The 18,414-nt window shown below is 37.7% G+C and overlaps 1 protein-coding gene across 2 annotated transcripts in view; it reads right to left on the reverse strand.

Annotated features, from left to right (window-relative positions):
* The window catches only part of dennd1b (DENN/MADD domain containing 1B), a 151,702-nt gene that overhangs the window by 25,727 nt on the left and 107,561 nt on the right, over positions 1 to 18,414 (reverse strand). Inside the window, exons 13-19 of one of the 2 annotated variants that reach the window (XM_065259515.2) lie at positions 16,172 to 16,297; positions 14,104 to 14,193; positions 13,322 to 13,423; positions 8,462 to 8,552; positions 5,510 to 5,550; positions 4,568 to 4,606; positions 2,439 to 2,495 (exon numbers count right to left, since the gene is read on the reverse strand). In XM_065259515.2, coding sequence (XP_065115587.2) covers positions 2,439 to 2,495; positions 4,568 to 4,606; positions 5,510 to 5,550; positions 8,462 to 8,552; positions 13,322 to 13,423; positions 14,104 to 14,193; positions 16,172 to 16,297 — 546 coding nt within the window. The remainder of the gene's footprint in view (positions 1 to 2,438; positions 2,496 to 4,567; positions 4,607 to 5,509; positions 5,551 to 8,461; positions 8,553 to 13,321; positions 13,424 to 14,103; positions 14,194 to 16,171; positions 16,298 to 18,414) is intronic. The other variant, XM_065259516.2, reaches the window with a different exon arrangement.

Genomic DNA, 18,414 nt, shown 5'->3' on the forward strand with positions numbered 1-18,414 from the left:
ACAAAAAGCGGATTTGGCTTCTGACGCGCGTCAAATGCTTGCCTTTTCCATGCATCTACCTTGCTCTAGATGAGCGAATGCATTCAAACTGTTCAAGCGGCAAACTAGACGCGGTAGACGCGATTTTGACCCCTGAAACGCGGTTGGTGTAAATGCAGCATATTAAGGGCGATTTATAGTCGTGCGTAGGTTCTACGCTGTAGGCTATCCATAGCCTGTGCGTAGCCTGACGCGCACCTCGCAAAAATATTAACAGCGCGTCAGATCTACGTGGACCGCAAGCGCTGTGATTTTTCCGCCAGAACCCCTCCCGTCAGGTAAAAAAACTGCGTCATAGGTATTTCCGTTTGTGACGGGGAAAACAAAGAAGAGCAAAGTTGAGGAGTGATTTAACTGCATCAAAAGTCGCTGTTTATTTACTTCCATCATTGCTGGTCTTCTCAAATTATACACAACAAGTTGCTGTTTCTTCTTCGTTTGTGGGTTGCTAAGCTTCTTTTTCTCTGACGATCGCGCTGCTACTGTGGTTACACGCGTGGACACTGCCCACCAGCGGTCGCGCGTGTGTTTGCGACGACAACGCAAAAGTATAAATGAAAACCGACGCGGAACCTACGCCGTAGGACCTATGCACGACTATAACGAGCCCTTTAGGATCCAAACAGGGATGAATTTAGAAGCAACTAAACACTTCCATGTTTTCCCTATGTTAAATGAGTAGTTACACAAGTAAGTATGGTGGCATAAAATCAAACGTAACGATTTTTTAAGTGGATAAACATGAGAACTATATTGCATGGCTATTTGCAGCACTTAGACCACGGTGCGCAGTAACATTCTGACTACTCCCACTATTGCTCAAACTTTCATCAGTAGTGCTGCAAACTAAAGGTATATTCACATTATAAGCGACTTTGTCGCTGTGTGTTGTTTGTCTCTTTCAAAAGAGGCGTTTCTAAATCTAGTTGTCATAAACAAATGAGTAACGTCCACTCCAGTACCCTGCTTCTGTCTCATTGGTAGTCGCTCCCGAATGTTGCTCATAATTTGCATAAAGTTAAACATTTCTCAACTTTGATGCGCGACTGGACACGCCCATCCAGCCGTCAACGGTCACTGTCGCTCGTGTCGCCAGATGCCGCTGAGCTTCCATTGAAATCAATGTCGCTCTGCTACTGCTAGTCTGAAGTGCTCTTCCGCCATACAATATAGTTCTCTTTTTATATCTGCTTAGAAAATCACCACGTTTTATTTTGTGCCACCATACTTACTCGTGGAAATACTCATGTAACTATAAATAGGAAAAAATGGAAGTGTTTGGTGGCTTCTAAATTCATCCCTGTTTGGATCCTAAGGAATGAATGGGACTAGGCTAAATGCTGACACATTCACGACGCGCTGTACAAAGATTAAGTGCATGCATTAAAAAAAGATATGTAAAAAGGTATGTATTAATTTGTCTAAGTTGAGGTAAGAACATAGTAAAATATTGAAAAACTGTGGTGTTTTCCTTTAATATTGTAAGTATATTGTAAGCAAGTCCTTATGCATGGCACGTTTAGTGTTTTAAAAACACAATTTTTACCCTCTTGTGGTAAAAACCTCAAAACTCCACCTGAGCTTGATTTTGGAAAAAAAAAATTATCAACATTACCAACAATTTCCTGAAAACTAGCGGTTTTGGAGATAAGAGGTTTTCATCCGAAAGCAGTGCTATACTAAAAATAAAAGCACCACAAAAAATTAAACAATGAAAGTTATTTGAAATATATAAAAATGAAAATATAAGAATAGTACATCTCCTAATACACAGATAAAATTCACCACTTCACTTCGTGCATCACATTACACTGAACAAGATTGTTGTATTCACAGCAGTCTTGTAGCCCATGATTATTTATACTCGTGCTCGCGCAATATCACTGACTCATCTGTCTTGTTCAAATCGGTTTCATTTTAACTAAGCTAAAGCAGACAGCAGTAACATGCGGTGTATCACCAGTGAGAGGTCTGGTCTCCTCTGGATTGCTTTTCCCGGCTCTTGGGCCTGACAGTTCACACCACAATTGCCTTATCAAAGCCATCAGTGTTATGGAAACATACATCTCATTACATTAGCTTTGAAGAAATCACTTGCTCACTGATGAAATATGCGAAAATATGAAAGGTGGGGTTTTGACGTGACAGCCTATCGCCAGAGGCACACTTGTTTGAAACGTACACCCCTGAACAAAGCACTAAGCAGGTTTCACAAGCCGTTTAAAACTCTGAGCGCGAGCCATGGGTGAAGTCACTTGATCCATCTCAAACAGTGTGTGTGTGAGAGAGAAAGTTAAACGCAGCAACAAGCCTACCTAGACAACATTTTAGGCAGCATGCTAGGTTTTGAAATGGAGCCAAAGCATTGTTTGCATGTGAAGCAAAATGTAATGTTGTACCTTTTGTGTGATCTTGTCCTTCATGTCACGTATTTTCCGTTTGGCGTGATTTTTGGCCTTTTTAAAAGAGAGAAGAAACGTACTCAGCTTGATTTGGGTGAAAAATCATCTACTCAATATTTGATTACATTGTCTGTGAGGAAGACCATCACACATACTGACCACATTTACATGCACAACATATAAAAGCGAGCACATTCTCATCCTGCTTATGTCTTCATGAAGTACTTGAACTGCTTTTTAACACACATTTTTTGTAATACTGCACAGTAATTTAATCCACTCAATCATATGTTCATGTCTATGCAAGAAACTGCAATTTTTTTTCAGAAACTGACAAATTTGGGACTGGCTGGAATTTGCTGACTTGCATTTTCTATGCTAATTTTATGGGAAATATCTCGACCAGATTTAAACGTAATGAAATGCATCTTACAGCACTGGCGTAATTTTTTTAGAAGCTAAATTAGCCTAAACAAGTACAATTTTGGTTGACAAGCATTGGGTAGGGCCTTCGTGTTTGGTTCTGGTTATTAGATGCAGTGATTGCCAAGCTATACGTTGATCAATAAACGGTTTCATCGGGCGCACGTGTGGTGATGCGATACGCGTCTGGTCCGAAATGTACTTCCGTTTTCAGTTTTTTTAATGGTCTGACTAGTTGCTAAACTGAACTCTTAAACAAATACCTCGTCGAAAATAACAAATGTTTTAGTTTCCTAGGTAATCTACGTGTTGTTTATTTTGCTTGTTATATAAATAAACTATGTTTAAATTTCTTTGTGGTTATTGATTCTTAGTGGAGTTACGTGTTGACCACAGTAGTACCGGAAGTTACGTGTTGACCACAAAAGCCGCTTGTTTATGTTGTTACTGCTGAAACGTCTATAGGGGTGGGAATCGCAGGGTACCTCACGATACAATTTGATTCACTATACATTGCTCACAATAACGATAGTGCGTCGATTCTCAGATTCTCTTGCTTGCTAATCCTATGATGATACATCAGGATATCTGCCAAACTATGAAACAAAAATGGCCAGGAAAAGGTTAAAGGGCCACTCCACTTTTTTGAAAATATGCTAATTTTCAAGCTTCTCTAGGGTTCAACATTTGATTTTGAATCCATTCAGCTGATCTCCAGGTCTGACGCTAGCACTTTTAGCATAGCTTAGCATAATCCATTGACTTTGATTAGACCATTAGCATCACGCTAGAAATAACTAAATAGTTTTGATATGTTTCCTATTTAAAACTTGACTCTTCTGTAGTTATATCGTGTACTAAGGTGACGGAAAATTAAAAGTTGTGATTTTCTAGGCCGATATGGCTAGGAACTATACTCTCATTCTGGAGTAATTATCAAGGACTTTGCTGCTGTACCATGGCTGGCGCAGGTGCAATGATATTACGCAGCACCTGAAAATAGTCCCCTTGGTAACTTTCAATAGCATTTTGAAATTTGCGTCATGGGAGGGGCTTCTGCGACTTTGCTCGCTTCCTGTAATCACGTCACTACTAGAGCAAGCAGCTGATTGGTAAACACGGCGCGAATATCTGCCAAAGTTCAGATTTTTCAACTCGCGCATTTCCCGCAACAATGCTTAATTCGCGCGGAGTGCGCAATTCGCGTTGCGCGTTCCGCGACATTCGCATCGTGCATGCAGGATGCCTATTTGCGTTGACGTAACATGTAAATAACTCGCGCTTGCCGCCTCTTCCGCGTCTGGTGTGAATGCCACATTAGAATCTGAATTAAACAAAACATAATAAAGTATTGAATGCAGTGCTGTTGGTTGGTATTTATATTTTTCAGAGGTTTGATTATACAGAATTTATGATAAATTAATGTATTTTATAAAATGTCATAAAACTGGGCACCATCTTGCGCCCCCTTGAGAACCACTGGCATACAGCATATATAATCTACATTATAGTGACCAGAATATTCTGATCTTTATTGTTCTTTATATTTTTGTGCATGTAAACGCAATCTTTGTTTTTGCAGAACTCACAATACAATCCCAAAATACAATCTTAAATGTGCTTGCTAACCCCAAACATACAGTACAGAGTCACAGAGTTTACAAATTTCAGGTCAAAGGACATTTGTTACAGTGTGAACTCACCAACTGAAGGTTTTTCACAACTGGCTTTGCCCTCTGCCGCTGTGCAAGCAAAAAAATAAAAACATGTTAGTTAAAAACATACGAATTTACTGAACAAGCGCCAGCATTCTTCACAGATTTGTCTGCACAATATAACCACACATAGCAACCCAATTATTGTCACAAATCATTATCGGACCAATAAACGCCTAGTTCCTCGAGCCAACGTTTGTTTTGCCCCAAAGCCTTTGCTATTAAACGAAACAATTACACAGGCCTGGTCCCGGAGGAGCCAACTCCATACAAGTGCGTCGTCTGTCATAACGCGAGACGGTGATCAATCTCAGCATCAACTGAACGTCGTCTAGTTTCATATAGTCCCCCAGGTAACATCGGTCTTTATCAGATTAGCCGCGAGGCTAACGCATCGAAGCTCGGATTTTACATCCCGAAGCCTTGACCTACATGACATCAATGGGGTGCGTTCATATGGATTCGTGTCAATCAAAAGGTCTGAACTTTACACAGGACCGTTTGAAAGCAGCACTCCAGAGAACTAATTCAGCTACGGCTGACGGACAGAAGACAGCTTGAGCAAATATACAAAAACGCACGAGAGGCAGCGAGGAGAAAGGTGAGAAGACAGCAGAGAGAGACAGAGGACTTTTCTTTTGTTCAATCTATCGAGTAATGGCTGTGTTTCCTGCCAGAAGTCTCGTGTCATCTCCGATGACTGGCTGTCACATAATATCAAGCCCGTCTCAACATCTTAACTGTCCCATGCCACAGTTTGCACCATCTTCCCTGGCTTTGCGTCTGTCGTGTGATTCACTCAGCTGGATGGGTTTCATCACATCGCAACCGGCAGGAAATAAACGTGCTCAAATGCTTGGGGCTTAATAATTCACAGAATTAACAGTAATGTTATGAACGGAAAGGAATGAATAATTGCCTGCTGCTTACCATCTTGGTGTGAATCCACTGTTGATAAGATCTTGAATTACCTGAAAAGCAGCAATGCACAGGAGAGTTAATATTAAACTCAGAATAAAAGACAAAAATAAAAAGATCCAGATCACAGCAGAGTTAAGCAATAAGTTGAAGACTATGTGTGTATATAGAAAATTTTAAGACTCTTAGCAAAAAAATCTTAGCAAAACAATTACTTTTTTCGAATAATGAATTTTAGTTAAAGGTGCAGTGTGTAATTTTTAGAAAGATCTCTCGACAGAAATGCAAAATAATATACAAAACTATATTATCAGGGGTGTATAAAGACCTTTTAATAATGAACTATTATGTTTTTATTACCTTAGAATGAGACGTTTTAATCTACATACACAAGGGTCCCCTTATGTGGAAGTCACCATTTTGTGCCGCCATGTTTCTACAGAAGCCCTTAACGGACAAACGTTTTTTACTTGGTTGTCTTCGACGATGACATGTTTTTTCCGGTGGTGGCTACCATAGCTTGTCTATGCGTTTCAAAAGTGAGGGGTGAGCAACCTTGCCACTAGATACCGCTAAAATTTACACACTGCACCTTTAATAGTAGTTAATTTTAAGGAAATGTCATGTTATATCATTTATGTAAGGAATAATTGATGACGGGCTGTTGAATTATTAAAAAAATATATTATTTCGGGCTGTTGAATCGTTTAAAAACTCTATAATTTTTAATTTTTTATAATATATATTATAAATAATGCACAAATAAGGTAATAATGCAGCACACACGAAGTGGAGTGAGCATTATTTACGAATAATTCAAAAAATAAAATTTAAAACATTTCTCAACCAAGAATAAAGCATTCAACAGCAGTGTTGGAGGTAACGCATTACAAGTAACATATATTACGTAATAATATTACTTTTCTGAAGTAAAGAGTAAAGTAACACATTACTTTTTAAATGTACACATTAATATTTGAGTTACTTTTTAAAAAAAGTAATGCAAGTTACTTTTCAGTTTAATTAATTTGATTAAAAAACATGTACCGAGTTAAACTGAACATAGTCTTGCAGAATTACGCAAACTCTATGCATGCGCGCCGCGGTAACGGTTTTAGTCAGAAACAGAGATGGCAGGCCAGAGCTTCTCAGAACTTCTCAGTCATAAAAACACACAGAGATCAAACCTCAAGCCAAGGAAGAAAAAGTAACGCAAAAGTAACTTCAAGTACGTAAGTATTACTTTCCATGAAAAGTTACTAAGTAACGCAGTAAGTTACTTTTTTGGGGAGTAACTTTTAGTACTTTTAAAAGTAACTTTCCCCAACACTGTCCAACAGCCCAGTGGTACAATTGAAAATAATGCACACGACATCCAAGGTAGTAATGCAGCACAATGCGAAGCGGGTGTTCATTATTTTCAATTATACCACGAGCCTGTTAAATGCTTTATTCTGATTGGTTGAGAAATGCTCCATGGGTGTTTTTCTGTAAAACACACACCAAAACTGTCAGATGTCTCAAAATAGCCACGAAAGCAATGTCTGTGGTAACCGTGGTATAAGCAGAATAATTCACTCCGGTCCTTTGAATTATTTAAAAATAATGCATAGCTGCGGTGTAACCACCTTGGGTGTGAAATATTTTTTTCAATGGCCCGTCATCAATTATTTCTTACTTCCACGGCACTTCATCAATTATTCTTCATCAATTATTCTGGAGTAAATTATTCCGCTTATACCACAGTTACCACTGACATTGCTCCGGTGGTTATTTTAAAGGGGACATTTCACAAGACTTTTTTAAGATATCAAATAAATGTTTGTTGTTCCCAGAGTACGTATGTGAAGTTCTAGCTCAAAATACCACATAAATAATTTATTATAACATGTTATAATTGCCACTTTGTATGTGTGAGCCAAAATGTGCCATTTTTGGGTGTCCTTTTAAATGCAAATGAGCTGATGAAATGCAAACACTGATCGCCATGCTGTGGTTGGATAGTGCAGATTATCCCCTTCTGACATCACAAGTTGAGCCAAATTTCTTAGACCTCTTTTTTCACATGTTTGCAGAGAATGGTTTACCAAAACTAAGTTACCGTTTTCTTCTTTTTCACATTTTCTAGGTTGATAGAAGCACTGGGGACCCAATTATAGCACTTAAAGGGCCACTAACCTAGGTATTTTCAGCAATATAAAAATAGTCTCTGGTATCCCCAGAATGTGTCTGTAAAGTTTCAGCTCAAAATACACTTTTTGTGTGCGTTTCTTTACATGCAAAAAAAGCTTTTGCTCCCTTCCCCGTATGCAAATCGCTTACACGTGCTTTGGACTACACCAAAATGCGTGTCTCTGGCAGAAGGTTGAACTACACGCTCGTCTGTGAGCGGTTATGGGTGGGGCGTAATCAATGTGACATTACATTGATAGGGAATCCCCAAGAGCCTGTTTTGTGTGACTGATGCGGTTTAAAGGAGATTACACAAAGAAGAATAGATAGATTTGTATAATAACTGGATGTTTAAAAAATAATGCATACCTGTATAACATTTCTCAGCCAATCAATAATCACCAATAAGTTATACTTAACCTAAAGTGACAATCTAAATATGAGATATGATATGATTTTATTCAGTCAATATTAAAGACACAGAGGATTTATGTTCTTTACATTATGTTGGATGATTTTATGTAAAAAACTGTAAATCACAAAAAATGAATTAAGTTGGGCTAACAAGCTGTTTTTGATAATGGGTAACAGAGCAGCAAAAATATTTTTCATTATTTATTATTTGGTATTTTGTCATATGGGTTTAAGTTTTAAGTCAATGCTAAATTTTCAAAAAAGTAATATTATTCCAACAAAATTTTAAGCTAAAGGGATATTTGCTTAAGGTTAAAGTCATATGTGTGTGTGTGCTGACTTTTTCCACTCATTGAAAGATGGAGAGGTGGCACTCACTTTTACAGAAGCCCCCCTCTGTGATCTCCTCTTCATAGACGTCTGTAAAGCCCCTTCCTGCGTTTAATTTGGCCAGTCTGTCTTCAATGAACTGCGGCCATAAATTAAAGTATCACAGGTTATTAAGGAAGAAGGGGGATGGAGAACAACACCAAAACATTTCCATCTAGACCATTCTGAGTCTGTGTGTGTGTGTGTAATTTACATCAGGTGATGGATTAACATGGTGAGTGCTTTGTGAGCAATGCCTTTTGGGAAGTTTCATTTCCTCCTTGTCATGTAGAGGACATAAAAAGATCTAATAAATATGCCCGTTAAAGGGAGGTCGAAAATAAATGTGGATTTAAAAATGAGGTAACAATGAAAAAATCCTAATATGATACATTATCCGCAAGTGCTTTGACGCAAAAAAAAAAAAAAAACAGTTTCTCCGTGGATCACTTAAGCAACATTAGACCAAAACAGGTCTCGGGTGTCCCACCGGGGTCATCTCCGGGTGTCAGGACTTTTCATTCCACTCCGCTACATGCTAACTTCATTACAATCTCTTTAATGAGTGATGGGACCACAGGGTTCATTCTCCGCCACTCTCCAGCCCAATTAAAGGCACATGATCGGGCCAAATTAGCACATATCCCAAGCCCTGTCCTTCAGTATCACATTACAGACACACATGCTATTTAATTGGACACTGACTACCAATACCATGCGCCGCTCCCACTGTACCTGTTTGCATTCTTGTTTGTGCCTTTTTAATGGCTGGTATCTACACTTACATGATAACGGAAGTTGTTTTGACTGAGCATGCACACAATATCATTAAAAATGTAAAAATGTACATTTATACCGGATAAAACAAGTTCACAGCAACGGTCAGGTGATTGCGAATGCGAGGATGGTGTGCACTGTGTAAGCTATGTCTTTGATAGCTTACTATCTGCAATACTGTATTACACTTTAATATTTACCATAGTAAACTGTAGTAAATTGAAAAGTACTGTTATATTAAGTAGTATCAAGTATAGTGAATTGGCAAACTGTAGAAAATACTGTAGTATACCTTAAAGGTGGGATGCATGATCTCTGAAAGCCAATGTTGACATTTGAAATCACCTGAACAAACACCCCTCTACCCCAATAGGTTCTGGGCCTTCTTTTGACAGACCCCCCACACGGGAGGACCCCCATGAAAATGAGATGTTGCATCTCATGGGGTTGATCCTATAATAAATGTTCAATAAATAAATAAATAAATAAATATACAACCCAGGCAACGATGTCGGTTAGTAGACACGCATCTTATTGCTGATTGGCCACAAGTGTGTTTTGGTACTTGGCCGAAAATCATGCACCCCGCCGAATGATTTTCGGGTTGTTGTGCACTCCTCGAAAAATTGAGTACCAGCCGCCACTGCTACAGATGTGCACACAATGATAAAATGTACAGCTTGCAAGTACTGTATGTATTAGGGATGCATAACAATTAATCTATAGTTTTTGTTTACATCATATATGTGTGTGAACTGTGTATAATAATTATGTAAACATATAAATATGCACACATGAATGTATAATTTTAAGAAAAAATATTTATATATTAAGTATTTATATTTATATAATAAATATAATAAATAATAAATATGCACACATGCATGTATAATTTTAAGATTTTTATTTATATATTAAGTATTTATATTTATATAATAAATATAATAAATAATAAATATCCACACATGCATGTATAATTTTAAGAAAAAAAATATTTATATATTAGGTATTTATATTTATATAATAAATATAATAAATAATAAAAATGCACACATGCATGTATAATTTTAAGATTTTTTTATATATTAAGTATTTATATTTATATAATAAATATAATAAATGATAAATATGCACACATGCATGTATAATTTTAAGAATTTTTTATTTTTTATTTTAAGTATTTATATTTATATAATACATATAATAAATAATAAATATGCACACATGCATGTATAATTTTAAGAAAAAATATTTATATATTAAGTATTTATATTTATATAATAAATATAATAAATAATAAATATGCACACATGCATGTATAATTTTAAGATTTTTATTTATATATTAAGTATTTATATTTATATAATAAATAATAAATATCCACACATGCATGTATAATTTTAAGAAAAAAAATATTTATATATTAGGTATTTATATAATAAATATAATAAATAATAAATATGCACACATGCATGTATAATTTTAAGAATTTTTTTTATATATTAAGTATTTATATTTATATAATAAATATAATAAATGATAAATATGCACACATGCATGTATAATTTTAAGAATTTTTTTTTTATATATTAAGTATTTATATTTATATAATATAAATTATACAATAATTATGTATATATAAATATGCACAAATGCATGTATAATTTATGTATAAATGTATAAAATATATATATATATATATATATATTTTAAGTATTTATATTTATATATAATATAAATTATACATAAATATATAGATGTATATACACATGTAAACATTTCTTAAATATATACATGCATGTGTGTGCATTTATCTATACAAAGTTATTATACACAGTTCACACACATATATGATATAAACAAAAACTTTTATTCTGATATAGATTAATTGCGATTAATCATTATGCATCCCTAGCTTTACATACAAGCATTTACCATAAAATGCAAAAAAAGTTGTTTCCAAGCAACTAAATACCCTGTGTACACAGTGCAGTCACATTCAAAAAAGGGAAGCCCTGTTAGCAACACAAGTTGTCCCAGGGTGTCTACGGGTTAGTGATGAGAGCCTGGCAAACAAAACCAGCTAACCAGACCTGTGCAGACAGTCTGAGGGAGAGATGCCAGAGTGCTGCGAGCCTTCACACTGGCAGGGTGATCGTGAGTTAGCATCAGGAGCTGGATGAGAAGGTGGGAGGGGGGTTAGGAGACAGAAAGCAGGTCGTCATTGACAGACTTCCCCCGCAATCTCTTGGCAGCCATCCCTTCACTCGTTTCTAAGCAGGGCTGGCCTCCAAGCGGATATGGTTCATGGTCAGAACAGGGCACAGCCGTGCTGGCCGTCTACAGTACGGCCAAGCTGGAGATAAGGGCTCTCCCGGAGCTACTGCGCACAGGCGGGAGGTGGAGACGTCTTTGAACTGCTGGTCACTATGTGGGTTTTGGGAGGGGGGGAGTTATGAGGATGGTGCAGCTCAAGTATGATTAAATATGATCGTTCTGCTCATTCCGGGTATAAATTAAGACTTAAGTCAAGGAAAACGCTGGGATATAAATAGAGCTGGAGGGTGTAATGGTTTGGGTTGAAGACAGATAGTAGGTTCCTATGAGTTGCACTGTTCATTATGTTGAATGCAGATTTCAATCTGAATCTTATTTTAAACTGATTATAAACTGAATAGGCGCATATGTGGGCCAGATGTGGCTAAAGTAGTTAAAGTCTGAAGTATAGTCAGCTTTTTTGCGTGTACGCAAGCATACCCGCACAGTCGAATGGATAGCCTTGCAAAGCACAGTTTATTTGACTATGATGCATGCTTATTCAACAAAATGCAATGCATCTCTTGGGCAACATACTACGTTGCATACACGACCTACGCATACAAAGTATGTGCCAAAACAAAAATCTGGCAGTGTGCGCCCACTATTCTGATGACGAAATCTGCGTCTCAGGCTCTGTACGAGTCCTTTGCGTATGTGTAAAAACTTCTAGCTTAAACTAGACTTTAATATCAATTCTGTAATAAAACAAAAATAAGACAATGAATGAAAACAACTGATCAGGTTAACTGTATGAATTGTGATTAAAACCTGACATTTCATTCTTTTGATGTTATAAAAAATTCTGAAATGGCTTAAAAAAAATCATTTTTCCCAAAGGTCCCACAACGTAAAGGGACACTCCACTTTTTAAAAAAAAAATGCTCATTTTCCAGCTCCCCTAGAGTTAAACATTTGATTTTTACCGTTTTGTAATCCATTCAGCTGATCTCCGGATCTGGCGCTACCACTTTTAGCATAGCTTAGCATAATCAATTGATTCTGATTAGACCATTAGCATCGCGCTAAAAATAACCAAATAGTTAGGATATTTTTCCTATTTAAAACTTGACTCTTCTGTAGTTACATCGTGTACCAAGACCGACGGAAAATTAAAAGTTGTGATTTTCTAGGCCAGTGGTTTTCAAACCCTGGGTCGCGACCCTCTGGTATGGCTTGGAACTATACTTTTAATCTGGCGTAATAATCAATAATAGACCAAAGCTGCAGCAGGCATAGTGATATCACGCACTGCCCGAAAATAGTCCCCTTGGTAACTTTCAATAGCAGGGTACAATTTTCAGGCACTGTGTAATATCATTCCGCCTTCTGCAGCCATGTTACGGCAAATTATTATTATTGATTATTACGCCAGAATAAGAGTATAGTTCATAACCATATCTGCCTAGAAAATTGCAACTTTTAATTTTTTGTCTGTTTTGGTACACGATGTAACTACAGAAGAGTCAAGTTTTAAATAGAAAAATATTGAAACTCTTTGGTTATTTTTAGCGCGATACTAATGGTCTAATCAGATTCAATGGATTATGCTAAGCTATGCTAAAAGTGATACCACCAGACCCGGAGATCGGCTGAATGGATTCCAAAACGGTAAAAAACAAATATTTAACTCTAGGGGAGCTGGAAAATAACCATATTTTCAAAAAAAGACGGAGTGTCCCTTTAATAAATATAGCAATTGTTGCAAATTATATATATATATATATATATATATATATATATATATATATATTTTGTATCCCTTCCCCACTTTACCTGCTTAAAGAGCTGCAAGTTCACGGCCATCTCAAGGAAAGCTCTCATGGTGCTGGAGCGGTGCGCCACAAAGCTCTTCTCGCAGAAGATGATTGGTTCTCCCTGGGGACAAGGAAGCTTACTTTATTGACAATAGACAAAGTCTGGCTAAAAACGGCTGCAAACGGCGATGCTTCATTTGAGACTCGCAGGCAGATGTTTTCTTTGACTATGTTTGCTTGTTAATCATCATCACCCGTTGCAACCAATTACATCATTTCAATTTCTTCCCAAGTCACATGAGACGAGTATAACAACTGAGCTACCAAATAAAGCTTGATGGAATATGTATTATTTGCAAATTTTATCATCATGTTACACATTTTGTCATCATCATTTAGTAGCAAGCGCATGTGCACCTTACCCATCACATTTAAAGCCAAGCTAATGATAGCAATATGCATTATTTTCTTCTCTCGCCTTAGTTCAATTACAAATCAAATGAAAATCTATTTAACAAAAAACATTTGAGGGTAATAAACTTTTGTATGAACTGTTCAAACCTACGCAATTCTTATACAAAAATGGCACTCATTTTAATTCAACAGAACCATCCTGATTTTACGTAACATAAAAATCCATGTTTCACAATCATGTCTGGTTCACTACTGTATAGCTCAATGGTACAGCATTGCATTAGCTGTGCAAAAGGTCACGGGTTCGAACCCAGGGAACCCTAACCATAATGCACATAAAAAATGTATACCTCACATTGGATAAAAGAGTCATAAATGTAAAGGTACCGTTTTTTGTACTTGTTCATGTAACTTCACGACAGCTAGTGGGGGTGGCTCAAAACCCATCAGATGTGTGCATCTCTTCCACTGTTCTTGCTGCTTGGGGGTCAATAACAAAAGAGGCCCATGAGGCAACACTATAACGACCTATATAAGCCGACTCTTGCATGTGAGCTAATTATAATTTCCCTGCATTGTTTCATTTACAACTCCGTTAGACGCCAGCCGCTGATGGGGAAGCATATGGGCTCCGTAAAGCAGAGCAGTATTTCATACAGACGAACCATTTCAATGGACGAGGCTCTTTATAAATGCGGCGCGCAGAAGCGAAGCCATTACGGAAGAACATGACAGTAATGCTTGTGAAATACTGGATGTGTAAAATCAAATGCTGCTATCGGATTTCAGACATCCTCGAGGAGAAAAGCAGTGAAATGATGCATAAATTACTGATTTAATAATAAAAAGACGCAACTAATGCAATGATTTCCATTAAGTATCACTGCAACGCTGTCATTTCAAAGAGCGAGGGTGTTTTGGTCTCTGAAATATTCATCAAAATAATCCGGCACAAAGGCTGATTCTTTTCAATTGTTCAACTTCTCAGAATCCTAATGAGCAATGGCCGACTGTCAAAAAAAGTGGCCCAGATTTGCGCTCGCTTCAGAAAGGCCTTCTTAAAAAACCTGAATGAAACAGGGGTAATTCCATGTAGATTTGAAGTCAATGAGGCACTACTTTGAAAGCTAAGAGTTGCGCGGACTAGCGCGCCTTTTCTGAGCATTGTTTGACGGTGAAAAGCCAGTTTGTGCTCAACGGCTGAAACATCAATAATGTATCTTTGCTCCCTGGGTCTACACAAACCAATTACTCTCTGCTTTGCCAACAAAGACGGCCATATTTGACAAACAGTCAGCGTACTTTGTTTTCCTTGACGCCGTGTTCGAAACCGAGAGGCACATTTGAAGGGTTTAGAGTGTATGGGAAGACCACGAAGGGTCTGAAAGGAAACTTCAAAGAGACAGTCCGGGCTTTTCAACATCTGACATTTGGGTGATACAGACAGGCCCACCTTTCCCTGCACCTGTTTTGTTCTTCCCCCCTTTGCGCTTTTCTTTCTGCTTTAAAATGTTGGATTGCTTTAAATGACGACTCTTACGGTGAAAAAAGTAATCAAATCTTTTCCAAGTCAATATGAAATCAGAAGGAAAAAAGTGATCCCTTACCACTACCTGCCCCATATGGCGCTTTTACATTGCATAGTACCCAACGGTTTGGTTTGGGTCAGCTTACTTATAGGGGCTTTTCCACTGGGTGCAGTACGTAGTACCCGATACTTTTTTTAGTACCACCTCCGATGGGGTTCCAAGCGCTCCGAGCTGATACCAAAACGTGACGCAACACTGTAGATCACTGATTGGTCTGAGAGAATCGTCTCTACCAGCGTCATCGCTATAATGTAAAAGATTAGCTTTACCTTCATGCTAGCTTGCGCTGTCTCGAGTAAACCTGTTGTCATCTGTGCTCTGCTATAAGCTCCCAAACTCCATTTTAGCAATGAAAAACATCCACAGGTTGAGAATCAGGAACACCGTAACGCTTTTTCCAGACTTGCAGTTTGTAGCGGCACATTCACAACATGCACAATATATGCTTAAATGCAACTTAAATGAAGCTCGTCGATCGGCGCCGCAGGAAACTGTCATGTGAGATAGAGGTAGTGATAAACGCGATGTGCAAACATCTATTTGTGGTGGTCAATTTTAATTTTGTGGCGGACTGAGAAATAAATGAATGTATGGGAATGTACAATGACGCTCTCACTTGTATGATGTCACAGCAGTAGGCAGCGCAAATATAACGACACGCCTATAATCCCTCCCATTTCGAAGTGTTACTTAACTCGATGGAAAAGCTAACCAAGCCAAACTGGAAAGCGCCAATAGTGACCACTTTCACAGTAAATTAGCTTTTTCCCACTGAATAGGGACACTAGAAACTGAACAAAGTTTACACATAAAAATCTTGTTTCTTGTATTAATGTGCTGATATATGTAGTGTGCAGAGGTCTTACAGGTTTGTATCTCAGGGCATCCCGGTACGAGCCGAACAGTGCAGCCTGAGCGTGCAGGAAGGCCCGAGCCACGCCGCTGCCTGTAGCAGTCGACTGCTTTTTCAGCTTACTCTTCAGACTGGAGACCTGAGAGATAGAGAGAAAGAGAGAGAGAGAGTTAAATTAACACCTCTGAAATTGGTGGAGGAACAGGCAAAGCCATTCAAAGTGTGAAGTGTCACATTTACAGGTCACCCCCCATAAACGAAAAAGAGAGAAAGAAATAAAGAAAAGCCTTCTATCTCTCACGAGCACCTGCTGCTCTGTTAATTGAAGCAATGGCGGGGTGCGCAGGGGTGGGGCTTTGATGCTTTCCGAAGGACCTGAGCGCAAAATGACTTTGGCAGGGAATCTCAGACCTTGGTTTCCTCGTAACCCAGCTACTTCCTAAATCTCTTGACATATGTATGCTTTCATTATTTTGGTCTGCCACAGGTCTGCTTTTAGTTTCGTGTTTTAAAGCATTAAACAGGATTGAGATGTGTGCTAGGAGACACTGAGTATACACAGATACAAACAAACATGTGAAGTACGGTATTTGAAACCAGCTGATGACAATCAGGAATCTTTAAAGTAAAGCATCTTTGCTTAAAATTGTATTATTATTTAAAAACATGTATGCCAAACTAAAATCAGAACATCAAAAGACAACCACACAGTAAATTGATATAAAAAAAATAATAAGTGAGAGGCAAGGTTACTTTTTACAAGTAGTATGACATCAAAACCAAAGATATTCATGATTTAAAACTCAATATTTATTCAAAATTTACACTTTTGACAATTGCAGACAATTATATTTATAATACAGGAAAAAATTAGAATATTTAAAAAAAAAGTATGTGTGACCCTGGACCACAAAACCACAAAAAATAAGGGTCAATGTGTTAAAATTGAGATTTATACATCATCTAAAGCTATATAAATAAGCTTTCCATGATGTATGGCTTGTTAGAATAGAACAATATTTGGTTTGGAGTGCGCAAAATCTAAATATTGATAGAATCGCCTTTAAAGTTGTCCAAAGTAAGTCCTTAGCACTGCATCTACTCAAAAAAAAGTCTGATATATTTACAGTAGGAAATTAACAAAATATCTTCATTAAAAAAAATTACTTGACTCTTTCTCGGTCATTGAAGAGTAAACTCGCCAATTAAGGGAAAACGCTTCCCTGGAAATAACGAGTATTTTTGGCAATCCGCACTGCCGCAATTATCCACCAGTGGGCACTCTTCCGCAACTTATACAACCAGGAACCAACGCCTTACGTGAAAGAGTAAAAACTGAGGATCACTCTGAATCTGATCTCTAGCAAAAGGTCTTCACAAAAATTTAATTATCTACCCATATTTAACTGTGGGTTCACAACAGCCGCATATGGAGGCGTCAAATTGGCGTATACCGCAAGCCAGGCGTGAAATTCTAGTCATTGAGACATTCAATTTAAATCTAAACTTAAGACATTCTTCTTTAACAAAGCATTCACATAACATGTCCAGTAAATGTACTTATCCCGCAATAGTTAGTTTGTCTAGGACAAAGCACTCACATAACTCATCTGGGTAACATACTTATGCCGCAATAGTTAGCCTGACTGGAACTGAGATGACTTAAAACACTAAAATGTATGACACTTGCATTACATGTGAATGGCCCCTACGCTAATAGGATCCTGTTTCTCTCTCCCCGTCTTGTCCTCAACCCTGAGTACAATGAGACAAACAGACCCAGTTCCTGCAGCTGTGAAGGTCATCACACCACGGACCTACTGACCGTCCTTCAACGAGATGCCCAGCCGATGCCTGACCAGTGACCAACGGCGGAACCAGTTTAATTCGCTTACCCATTCACATACTCCGATAGTATTTATATAAATATATATGTATCTCTCTCAAGGGTTTTTCCCCTCCTAGGAGTTTTCCCCCTGGACTAGCCAGAAGGGTTTTTCTCCTAGGGGGTTTTTCATCCACTGGAGAGTCTGCCATCTTTGGCTTAACTTACTACTTTACTGTATACGTTACATTATTACTACGCTCGCTTTTCTACGCTTTTCCTACATCTGTTAATGTACAGCTGCTTTGAAACAATTAACAATTGTGAAAAGCACTATATAAATAAAATTGAATTGAATTCACGTGGACATTCGCGTCATGGGAGGGGCTTCTGCAACTCCGCTAGCTTCCTGTAATCACATCACTACTAGA

The sequence above is a fragment of the Paramisgurnus dabryanus genome, chromosome 24 (assembly GCF_030506205.2).
Source record: "Paramisgurnus dabryanus chromosome 24, PD_genome_1.1, whole genome shotgun sequence".
Lineage (NCBI taxonomy): Eukaryota > Metazoa > Chordata > Actinopteri > Cypriniformes > Cobitidae > Paramisgurnus > Paramisgurnus dabryanus.